This window comes from Pterocles gutturalis, unplaced genomic scaffold (assembly GCF_000699245.1).
Source record: "Pterocles gutturalis isolate BGI_N339 unplaced genomic scaffold, ASM69924v1 scaffold8160, whole genome shotgun sequence".
NCBI classification, from domain to species: Eukaryota; Metazoa; Chordata; class Aves; order Pterocliformes; family Pteroclidae; genus Pterocles; species Pterocles gutturalis.
In genome coordinates this window covers 108,780-121,160 of record NW_010138170.1, presented here as the reverse complement: position 1 = coordinate 121,160, position 12,381 = coordinate 108,780, and the positions used below count along the sequence as shown (strand labels likewise).

Below are 12,381 nucleotides of genomic sequence, written 5' to 3'. Positions count from 1 at the left end.
GCGGGGCTGGCGGCGCCTTCGTGACCTCCTCCTGCAGAGCGCTGGGCTGGATCCTGCCGGCGCTCTCTTCTTGTGGGGAGCGGGGCTCTGCTCCCGGGGTGTCTGGGGCAAAAGGTGGCTGTGTACGTGTTCTGGAATCTCTGCCTTCCTCCGGTGTCAGCTCCGGTGGAGCCATTGACATCTGCTAGGTCCTCTGCCCGTCCTCTACATCTTGTAGCTGCTTCTGTGATCCTCTATCAAGGGAATTAATCTCTTGGCTGTTTGCATAACTTTCTGTCTGTTGCAATCAAGGGAAAGACTGTTTTCAGTAAGCAGTTGGAGGGTGGAAAGCAAGAGCTGCGTCTGCCAAGACTTCTTAAGTTGCTCTGTTTATAAGCGTTGCTCACCGGACAAATTCATGCCATAGCTTCTGTTGTATCTGTTTTCTTGTATGAGTGTAATACTACTTATTAGTAGTAGCTATGAAGTCTTTTATGTGTTCTTTTCTCTCTCCATGTCATTCCCTTCTTGACAGATCTTTCCTGGAAATACCTTTAGGTGTTTCCATGACAGTATCTAGTAATTTTGAGTGTTGACTCATTGCAAAGAATTGGGTTCAAAATGATAAAACATGGCCTATAAGTGAATTTCTGCTTTCTTAGAAGTCTAGAAAATGAGTGACAAGGTGCAAATATACTTGTTGTGTCTCTCTCCAAACTTTGTTTCCACCTATTGGAGACAGCACCTCACAGTCCCACACAACATCCTTGTCTCTAAATTGGAAAGATACAGGTTTGATGAATGAACGGTTTGATGGGTAAGGAACTGTCTGGATGGCTGCATCCAAAGACTTGCAGCTAATACCTCAATGTCAAAATGGTGTGTGGTGTCCCTCAGGGGTCTGTATTGGGACTGATGCTGGTCAGCACAGACAGTGGGATTGAGTACGCTGTTGGCAGGTTTGCAGATAACACCAAGCTTGAGGGAAGGGTTGCAACCAGAGGAACCTTGACAGGCTTGAGGAGTGGGCCCATGTGAACCTCGTTAAGTTCAACTGGGCTGAGTGCAAAGTCCTACATCCAGGTTGGGGCAATCCCCAGTATCAGTATAGACTGTGAGATGAATGGATTGAGAGCAGCCTCCATGAATGAGTGGGATGATGAAAAATGGGACATTAGCCAGCAATGTGCACTTGCAGCCCAGAAAGCCGATCATATCCTGGGCTTCATAAAAGAAGCATGGTGAGCAGGGCGAGGGAGGTGGGTCTCCCCCTCTACTCCGCTTCTGCGAGACCCCATCTGGAGTACTGTGTTCAGTTCTGGGGTCCCCAGTACAAAACAGACATGGACCTGTTGGAGTGGGTCCAGAGGAGGGCCATGAAAATGATCAGAGGACTGGAGCATCTTTCCAGTTAAGAAAGGCTGAGAGAGTTGGGGTTGTTCATCTTGGGGAGACCTTATTGTAGCCTTTCAGTACTTAAAAGGAGCTTACAAGAATGACAGAAGGAGACTTTTTACAAAGGCCTGAAGTGACAGGACAGGGGGCAATGGTTTTATTCTGAGAGAGAGTAGGTTTAGTTTAGACGTAAGGAAGAATTTTTTATGATGTGTATGGTGAGGCACTGGAACAAGTTGCCTAGAGAAGTTGTGGATACTCCATCGTCAGAAGTATGCAAGGTCGGATTGGATGGGGCTTTGAGCAACTTGATCTAGTGAAAGATTTTGCTGCCCATTGTAGGAGGGTTGCACTAGGTGATCTTTGAATGTCCCTTCTAACCGAGACTATTTTGTGGTTCTGTGATTCATCTGAGAAGCTTGGAAGAGTTGGGAAGAAGTCAAAATCTCTTTGGCTTCACTGAAATATGGAGTAGAGACTCCTTCACAGAAACATTCTGTTGATCGGTTGAACTTGATGATCTTAAGGGTCTTTTCCAACCTAAATGATTCAATGATCAACAACTGTTGGTTGCTGTGTTTTGTTTTCTTTTTCTTTTTTTTTCTTTTTTCCCCAAATCCTTTCCCTCTCCGTTGCATGTTTAAGTCTTCTGCAAGGCCATGAATTCCCTGTTTCCTGAATTGTTAATCTGTAGTAATTCTGTGACAGGAATTCCTGGTGTGAGATTTTTATCAGGATGTGGCAAGTTTCTACTCTTCTCCTTTCTCCCCTGAGTCAGTGGTAGCTTCTAAACTGTTTAAAATTTCTTGTGTTTTTATGTAACTACATATTTTTTTTAGTGACTTGTTCAGTTGTATATTAAAGGGTATTTCACATCAGCTGACAATTCTAAGGTGCTATTATAGATTTTCTTTTAAAGCTGTTTCTTGCTTTTAACATCCCTTGGAAACTTTTTCTAATACAATTGGTATATGTTCTTATTTAAGAGCACTTCAAACTTTTTGGTAAGAGAAATCTCAAATTATTGTGCTAGTTCTGCTTCCAAAAGGAAAATTAGGAAGAAAATTGAAGAAGAGATTGTCTTGTTCTGTTGGAGTAGTGGAGGCCTCTGTGAGGACCTTACTTCTGTATTGCCTAATCCTGTTTTCTTCATAGAATCATAGAATTATTAAGGTTGGAAAAGACCTCAAGGATCATCAAGTCCAACCGTCAACCCAACACCACCTAACTCTAGAGGTGGTGCATCCCAACCATGTATAATATAGTGTTTTGATTATCAAATAACTGATTAGCTGGTGTCTAACCCCACAGGCACTCATTCATGACTCTTTTTCTTAGATTTGAAAGGGACTACAATCTAAACTCAATTTAAGCTTGTTTCTCGGTATGGAGTATCTCTTCTAGGTCTGTGACATTTATAGAACTTAGAGCATGAGAAGAAACCTCTGTGTTTATCAGTCAAGGTGTGTGTATTGAGGAGAGGTGGCTCACTTCTACCAACTTTGGATTTAGTGTTCTTTTTGAAACCATGGTTTCTAAACATCTCTGTCTCTTCTGAGTGGAATAAGTTTATTTGCAAGCAGTATGTGTGAAAACATGTAAGAGAGAACTGATTTTTGTTATTTTTTTAAATAAATGTTGAACCTATTCCTATACGCTGGGATTCTACTCATGTAACTAAAATCTTATGTGTGTGTATGAGACTAATGAAAGGGGAAATTTTGCCCAAAATCATGGTAGGCTGCTGTGTGCAACCTGTAGCCCACTACATCTGTTCACTTGTGGGTTATCTGAGGACTTCTTTGAAGTAACAGCTTAAAAAAAATATTGTGGGTTGTCTGCCACGTTTACTGTTGCCCATATTTTATGCATGTCACAGTTAGGAAACCCATCCTTATATTGCTCTTAATTCCTGTGTGATGAGGGACTCTGGCACTGAAGTCTCACCCTTCTAACATAAGACTTCTCTTGAAACAGTCAACTGTAGGATGCATGTTAGTTTGTCATCAGCTCAGCTATTGATTTAAATGCATAGAGGCTGATAAATGAACAAATCTGTGAAAGAAATCCCAGTATGTTGGTTGTTTCCCCCCCTTGGTTTCTGTGTCCAAGGAACAAATAAAGACCGTAAGGGAATTTTGTTAGTACCAGCATCCTCTGTGTTGAGGTAGATGCAAGTATCCCTAAGTGTTAAGGAAACCATCAGATGAGTTATATATATTTAGCATCTTACTCTTTTTCAGGCTTGTAACTCTGATTTTCCTTCAGCACAGGATAAGTTTGAAAAACGGTGTTTGTGTGTGGTTTGTGGTCCCCATGCAGCTTCTCCCCTCCTTGTGTACTGATGAAGTTAGGCTGCCTTGAATATACAAACTCTCTCTTTTTGAAGCAAACTTTACAAGTATTATCAGTTTAATCTTTGATAAGCAATTTATGATGTTCAGTTAAGTCTACAGTGTTCAGGGAAAAAAGCTCAGATACTTAAGAGATCTTTAAACTTATTAGAGAAATTTCTAGTAAAAATTAGTAACAAGATGCTGAAGCTAGGTACAAACAGCCATCTTTAAGCATTTGTGTAGTTAGCCTGCTGTGAATTGCTTGAAATCCTAGCTTTTGATACCTTCCTGGAATTAAGTTCTCTAGTAAAATACAAGGTACTGATGTAATTGGGTGAAATACAATGTGTAAATAATAGAAAGGAGTTGAGATTTGAAGATCTAATGGTTCTTCCTGCCTCTATGTTTCCTGAGTTTGTGCTTCAGAAGGTTTGATCTACTTGGCTATGTTCTTTCTCATCACTTGTTTTATTATGTTTGTGAGAAAGCTTTGGCTTCAGAAGGAGCTGAAGGATTCCGTTTATATAATGTCTGTATCATAATAGTGCACTTACAACTAATGTGGGATGAGTGGTCTTACTCTGCATCCATGTCTACATTCTGCGATCCCATGCCTGAAGTCCTCCATAAGGCTGGTGGAGCCTGTTGTCTGCTGGGGATTCTTTTGCTTCTGCCTGTGATGGTCTTAGAAGGCTTCCACCTTCCACACTTTTGAAAGATTTATGTTGAAGTGGATTTGTGCTATGATGGAATGTGACTGCAGAGGCTCCCAGTGGTGGAGCTATCCTCTCTCTCTTCCCGTTTTTTTTTGAGACCGTTCACTAAGTAGATGGCTTGCTTAATTTCCAAAATCAGTCAGCTGCATAGGCCTAGTTACTGTGTTTTTGCAAACAGCTCTGCCTCTGAGAAATTAATTACAAGGTCTGCTGAGTTATGTGGAAGAACTCTATTTAAAATAAATAAAAAAAGAAACCCACCTCAACTTTTTTTTTTTTTTTTTTTTTTTTTTTTTTTTTTTTTTTTGAGAACTAAGGTTGGAAAGCTCTGTGTTCTGTGCTTCAGCCAGTTCTCAAGTAAGGGCTTAAAGCTAGCTTCCCACGGTGCTGTGTGTCTGCAGTCACCCGCTGTGGTTCGGTGGTGATCTCTGTGCCCTGCAGTTAGAGCCATTGCTGACTTCTTTCTTCCTCTTGTCCTCACAGTGTCGAAGAACTAGTGTAGTGGTTTTGCATTATCAGTCTTTCTGTGTTTATCCAGGCTATCTACCTCACTTTTACCCTAATACCTGGTCTTGCAGAGAGCTTCCCTGCCTGTGCAGTAGGACTGATCCTTATGTTACACTTCTCAAACACAATGTTTTCTAGAGGAACAAGAAGTTTTGCTTACGAAGTCCGTAGATTCTCTTAAACAAATTAGTAGCACTAATGCATTCTATACTAGTATTTTAGTTTGTCAGTATATGACATCAGATTAATGCAATTGCTTTTTTTCTCCATTAATAATTCATACCAATGTAGAACTGTTGATATAGTTAAAACAGAGAAGATACAGCGGCACTACTGTATTGACAAACACCATATCTGTTCAGGATACATGTGAGAATTTTCTCAAGTTTTACAGCTTTACTTCCAGGCTTAGTTTTTCAGCATTAGGTGTTTAGCAAACACTTTGTTATAGGAAAGAAGTTTGGGTTTTTTTCTTTAGGATGTGTTAGATGTCAGTATTTCTACCTGAGTCATTTGCAGCAATAGTTGTTAGCCGGTGAGTGCCACACAGAGCATTGAATGCAGTTTAGAGTATAATTATTTTACAATAATTTTGCATCTGTATTTAAGCATAACTGTTGTTTGGGATGACAGGTGACTGGAGAAGGAGACAGTGGAGAGAGTTTGCTAATCTCTAAAGTCTTTCAAGAAAGAAAGTGATTACTGTTTGTTTTAGATAATCTTTCTTTAGAATTGCCCTATAGTTTAGAAATTATGCTTACACACAAATGGAAATAACCGCATGTCCTTTTTTTTTCCAGGAAACAAGGTTTCTCACAATCATGATACATTAATGTTTGGAAACATGGTTTCAATTGGTACTTAGGTTTTCAGGACTTCTCCCCCCTCGCATGTGGAAACTTCAGTAGACTCATATTTGAGGTGTTGAAATAAATGTACAAGACTGTAAAGTGAATTTCAGTTCACTTCCTAAAATTATACATAATGCAGAAGCTTCTTTTTAGCAAAATACTTGCTGAATTTCAGCATTTCCTCTGAAATACTGTCTACTCTGAAGTGTATTGGCCAATTGTCTCTTTGTCTCTTAACCTTTTCCTTTAAGCTTTATCTTTTGTCCCATTTCTCCTTGCTTGTTTTACAACTAAATTCTTCCTGTGCAATGCTTCTCTGTTTTTTGCATGTGCTAAACTTGTGTTTTGTGCAGTTTTAAAATGCTGTTGTCTGCCTTTTGAAGTAGTTCAGTTTTAACACTGCATTTTTTCTAGCAAAGTTTGAATGGCTGGGTGGAGTATAGATCTTTGAGTTATTGATAGATTGCAGTGCTCAAAGGGGAGAGGTTTAAATAATTTTTTTTTGTGTGTGTGATTTGCAGCTGCTACTTCTTTGTTCAGCTGTATGGCTGCTTACCAGTGTCATTACTTGTGTATCTGTGTGCTTTACTTAAGGAGTATAGTCTGAGGGCGAGTGGCTGACTTGATCTGCATTCGCTACTCTGATCAGACTCTGGCAAACAAGTTGTGATCAGTGTTGTTTTCTTCCCTTACCCACAAACAGCTGTATCAATTTCATGCATTGGATATGTTAAGCTTGCTGTTATATAATAGATCTATGCTGTAATCACTTTTTGATGAAGAAGAATGTACACATGCATATAGATACATAGCAGTGTATTTTAAGCCTGTCCACTGTCATAATGGCTGGTTTTTGAGAAGGGAAATAATTAAATGTCTCTATTAGTTATAAACGATGTGAATCTTTATTTTACTGACAGATATCCATATTAAGTTATTTTTAGTCACTTAATGTACTGAAGTTATTTTACAGACTTAACAAGAAATAATCTGCTGAAGAAAATCCCACAGCAGCTAGTTCTGTTTGTAAAAGAGTAGCTGGACTTGATATGAATAAAACATGAAAATCTGAATAAAATATAATAGAAAACCAGTCTTGCTGCGATGCTGTTGAATTGCCAGTGCAAATCTGTATGTGTAAAGAGCAGATAACTTTATTCCATATTGTTAATAGTGTCACAGGTTTAATAATCAGAATTTTTTGATGGCATTGTAGTCTTTCAATTAGAGATCTCTCTCAGATGCCTTGTTAGGGCAGTATGGAAAAGACTATACTAAGTTTCTGTGCCTTAACTAGTCTTTCTGTGGTTGGTGTTGAAATAGAAGGCTACTATAGAAGGGTATGGATCTTTCTTGAAACTTCCCCGTTACAGGAAAACCCGCTGCTGCTTACTATTAAAAATGTATCTGTTGTGTTTTTTATTAGATTGAGGATTTATGTTTAAATCTTCAAGGTTTCTATCCAAAAAGTTTCACATGTTTCTTTGTGTCTCAGTCCTGCCGTCAATATTCCCTTGTACCACAGACCTAGAAGCGTGGGTAGGTTTTTAAAAGCTCTCATGTCAGCGGCAGATTGGAAAACACAAATGGGGGCAAAGTTTATTATTTTCTTCCATTGTTTTGAGGTAAATACCTATTCCAACATCAACCAAAAAAATTCTACCCAAACTTGGGGCAATGTTTAACCATCTTTCTGAGTCAATTGTTCTGGAGGAATGAAATTCTAGAGAGTCTCTACAGACTTTGTACACATCTTTGCTGGATTTTGTAATAGTCTTGGTGGGTGACTAAAGACAGTAAACCCACTTGATTTCTCTTTGTGTGGATCTTGGTTCACTTGAATTAGATTTAAACCCCCAAAACCAGGGAACAACAGAAAGGAAGTGTAGCTCTTAAATCTTTTTGAAACACTGTTATGAAACATTTTGTTCAGAAACCAAAGAATTTTTAAAAAGTTAATAAAGACGGTAAATACAGCATTGCTTACATGGAAAAACTGTGCATTGTCATTCAGTGTAAATAAATAAAATCTAATGCTCTGATTTTTAACTTTTTTCTCTGAGCATTAAGCTTACTGATAATCACAGTATAAATCATAGCATATACTGAAAAGTTAGCAGAAGTAGCTGAACGAATAACACTCAGTTGTCCAGACATAGCAGAATAACACTCAGTTGTCCAGACATAGCAGAAATATTTTTTAAATCAACGACATATTTTCTTATTCAGCACTTTTATTAAGAAAAACATACTGTGATATGCTACAAGATCATAAATGCATAGGAAACAAGTTCATTCAGTAAAGTTAAATATGTCTTTATTTCCTGTGGATTTGTGTCTCCAGTCTTCTCTTCAGTAAACCCCTTGCATTCCTCAGCTGCAACACTGCCAACTTGTACTTTCTTTCACTGTAGCGCTCTCCAGAAATCCCTCTTCCCTCATCCTCCAGGTCCCTCTTCCTTCATGCTCTCTGGTTGTGGTCAAGGCAGGATGCAGTACCTGATCTTGCTAATTCTGTGCAGGCAGATCAGAGGCAATACTTAGCCACTGAGCTTTCACTGCAATCTCTCCCCCAGGGAGAGCTGTTTGGATGTTTGTGCTACTAGTCCCCAGTTTCTATGAAAGCTGGTTAACTTGATATTCCTGAGACCTCTCTAATTTTTTTTTTTCAAGTTAAAGGGCGATCCCTAATGGATGGAACTTTAATGCTCTGCTTAACTGAGATAATTTTTCTTTCAGCTGATGCAGCCCAACAGTTTCAGTATGCAGTGAGAGTTATCGGAAGCAACTTTGCTCCCACCGTTGAACGTGATGAATTTCTTGTAGCAGAGAAGATCAAGAAAGAACGTAAGTGCATCTTTGTTTCTTTCTTAGAAATAGGAATGGAAGTTCTTCAAGAAGTTGTCTGACCAGTTGGTTTCTCTGAAAATGGGACAACTCTGCCTCACAGTTACCTGATGTGTTACTAATGCTCACAATGGAAAATCCATTAATTTCCCAGTTAGTATTCCTGAGTAGCCATTTATATTCACAGCTCAGATTTTTCTGAATGTTCAGCTTAGGCTTCCCTTGTTGCCATTTGTTTTGGTTCTTAGCCACCATGAAAGTAAAGAAAAATTAATATTGCACTCCTTTCACTTTGATAGTATGCAGACTTTATAAATTCATAGTTCTTTTTAGAAGACTGGTATGTGTGTGATGTGCACTTCAGAAATACTGCGCTTTGATACAATTAACTTCATGAACACCTGTGTGAAACTTGCTGAATGAGCATCCTGGGAATTGATGTAATTATGTGACTTACCTGATACTTCTTGCCTTCAGTTTCTCTACAAGTTTAGCTGCAACCACTTTCTCAAAACTAAAACATTAGACCTTGACAGTGTAAGTTATGTTGCAGTTATGTTGTATTGTGCTCTGTGCTGCTCTAAGTCAAGTGTTGCACTGTGTGAATCCAGTGGGAATGTGATGCATTTTTCTTGAAAAGCCAAATACTTCTTTCAGTAGATTGTGCTCTACAGTCGAGTGTCCACAAACAATTACTTGAAGTATGCTAATTAAATTAAAGCTTCATATTTGAGCTTTGAATATTCAGGAAGATTGAATTAAGGTAACTGAAGACAGTGGTTGTAACTCTTTTAAAGTACATGTGTATTTCTTGCTGATGCAGAGCTTCCATGACTTTTCCGATTTACCACGCATATATAGTTTCAGACATGGCTATTATACTTTCAGTTTTTTAATCTATATTTCCTTTTTTTAATAGTTGTGCGACAAAGAAGGGAAGCAGATGCTGCTTTGTTTTCAGAACTCTACAGGAAACTTGGTTCACAGGTAGTGTAATAAATGTGTAAAGAAACTGAAAACATGCATGTGCATCCTTCTGATGTTACTGAGTTGTTTTGGAGAGTGCTAGGGTCATTAACAGTATTTTTACTGAGAGGATAGTTGAATACTGGAAGAGATTGCCTGGGAAAGTTGTGGAGTCTGCATCTTTGGAGACAGTCAAAACCTGGTTGAACACAGGCATGGGCAACCTGCTGTAGATGACCCTTCTTTGAGTAGAGGGGTTGGACTAGAGAATTTTCAGAGGTGCCTTCCAACTGCAAGCATTTTGTAGTTTTTGTGAAAAAGTTTACAAGTTACTTTTTTTTTTTACTATGAGCTGTTTGCTACTAATTAAAAGTTAATTTGGATTTAATTGTAAATCAGAGAATAAAGGATAGATTTTTAGTTTGAGTCCAGTTACGTTCATGCCCTTCAGGGGCACTTCATTTGAAGGAACTCTGTAGAAATAGAAGTGTTCATTTTTTTATATGTAAAACTGATGAATTTTCTCATCACTTACATTACAGCAATGCCTTGCAAGTATATTGATTTTTATTAATCTAGGGTTTAAACTGTCCTCATGCTTCTTAATTTTTAAGTACTCCAGGTCTTTAATGTTCAAAGTTAAGGGTTTGCTGACTTTGATTAACACTGGTGTCAGTAGAGTCAAAGAATACTGCATGTTCATATTCTGACAAAAGATGTTAGTATATGGAAAGCCCGCAATGCAGGAAGGTGGATCAGGTGAAAGGGGGGAAAGATGTGAGGACAGAAGTTTAGCTGAGGTAGGTGAAAAATCACTGCTGCTAATCTGCTCTGGATTCTCCATAAAATTGAGTATTTAGTAAGGTAGAATATGGTGGGCAGTAATAAAATAAGATTCAGAGTTGTGATTTGCACATACCTGATTTTTGACAACAAAAAATAGTTAATATAAAATATATTTTTTATCTAACAGAAAATATGTCCTTATTTTGCTCTTTGCATTTAGGAAAAAATATTTCTCTCTATTCTGCTTTTTATTCTTGAATTTACGTCTAGATCATGGCTGAATTTTACAGGATAGTACTAAGATTAAAACTACAAAAAAGTGATTCTATGGAGAGTATGACTAGTCAGAACTCAGTTCTGCCCCTCCCCTCGCCCATACTTAGCTTACTCACTAGTTTGTTAGTGGATGGAGCTAAAGTTACTATATTACTCTTCTGGTTTTCCTTATCTTGTGGGTTTGTGTATTGTTTGCGTTGGTTTGTACCATGAAGCAAGTGTCACTGGCTTGCAGACACCGCTTCCAATGACCTCAGCCATTGGTTTCAGCCTGTTCTTACATGTATTACACTATGTGATCTTGCTCTTTTAATACAGATTTTCTGTAGCTTACGTACTATGTTGCCATAGCATTGCATTTGGCAAGCAGCATAGCTGCAGAGGATGATGACTCTAAACTTTGAAACAAAATGCCTTGTTTGCATTCGTACCAATTTGGTTGTTCTTCCGAATGTAGTACAAGCTTACATCAGTTCTTTCCTCGTATTTTGCTGCCTGCTTAAATGTTTGAGGTTCTTTTAACCTTCTGTCTTTTCTGTGCTACCATCTTGTGTACATGAAATGGTATCATCTGAATACTGCCTTCTTTAAAATTCACTCTACCAATTATTATTCCGTCTGCTGTTAGCTGGACAATCTTTTTTTTTTTCTCCCCCCCCCCCCCCCGGAGCTTAGGGAAGGGCACAGAAAGACTATGCGTTTTCTGAATCAGTAAGGCTTTTTCTTCCTCTAGCAATTCTCTTGAAAGCAACTAGGAGAAAGAAAAAAAGCTTGTGTGAATCTGTTTTAACTGTTTCATCTATTACTCTAAAGAGAAAAGGAGGTCAGTACTTATTTTAGTGGCAGCTTCCCAGCTGAGCAAACTATACTTCTTGAGGCACTTAGATTTATTCTATCCTGGCCAGTAGAAGAAGTAGTAATGTTGCTGCCCCTTCTTCACCAGTTGTTAATGAGTTGCTGGATTAGTTGTTTGTGACAGATGCAATATCTCTACTGTTTGCTTGTTGTTGAGATCAAGGCAGAAGATAAGACTTCTCTACATAATGGTATAGAATGTCTCCTTTTAGCCTTATATAACAATATAGAGCTTTGATAGGTGTGGTTAGTGGTCTCTGTCCTGAAGAAAGATATGTTCTATGGCCAAAATTCTTATACCATGTAACATACACAAAATGCGTAATTTGCAGATAAACAGGAAAAATAGAAAAAGGTGAGAATGAAAATGTGTTTTAAAGTGATAATTTCAAAGTGACCTTGAAAGTGCTTTTTGCAAGACTGGTAGCACTGAATTATGTTGATTCATAAGGGGTGGGGTCTTTGTTGAATCTTGATGTGACTGAAGTTTCCTTTATATTCAACATTGCATAGTATTTCAGACCATAGCCTGATAAACATTGTGAGGGAACTTCTGTGAGTTTCTTTCACTTACTCCAACGTGTAATGTCCATTATCAGGTTCTATGTCCCTGATCAATTCAGGTACATTAGTGTCACAGAACTACAAAATAACATGTCTAGAAACATGTATCTGAAAGAAACCATTTTTAAATATTTGCCATAACTTCTTTTTGAAGTGTTCTTTTTGTAGCTTGGGCTTTAGCATTGTTCATTTTTCTGCTGGTAAGCTTTCTGCTGATATCTAAAGCTCCTGAGAGTGTTATTCTAACAGTCTGTATGTATCTATCTTTTTGCTAGAGCCTATATTGGATATTCCTCAGGTTTA

At 38.3% G+C, this 12,381-nt stretch overlaps 1 protein-coding gene across 1 annotated transcript in view; it reads left to right on the top strand.

Moving 5' to 3' along the window:
* Nucleotides 1-8,523: 8,523 nt before the first annotated feature.
* Nucleotides 8,524-12,381, top strand: part of TUBGCP3 (tubulin, gamma complex associated protein 3) — a gene marked incomplete at its 5' end in the record, with an annotated part of 38,535 nt that continues 34,677 nt past the window's right edge. The window contains 2 exons of the mRNA XM_010082881.1: nucleotides 8,524-8,631; nucleotides 9,551-9,618. Coding sequence (XP_010081183.1) covers nucleotides 8,524-8,631; nucleotides 9,551-9,618 — 176 coding nt within the window. The remainder of the gene's footprint in view (nucleotides 8,632-9,550; nucleotides 9,619-12,381) is intronic.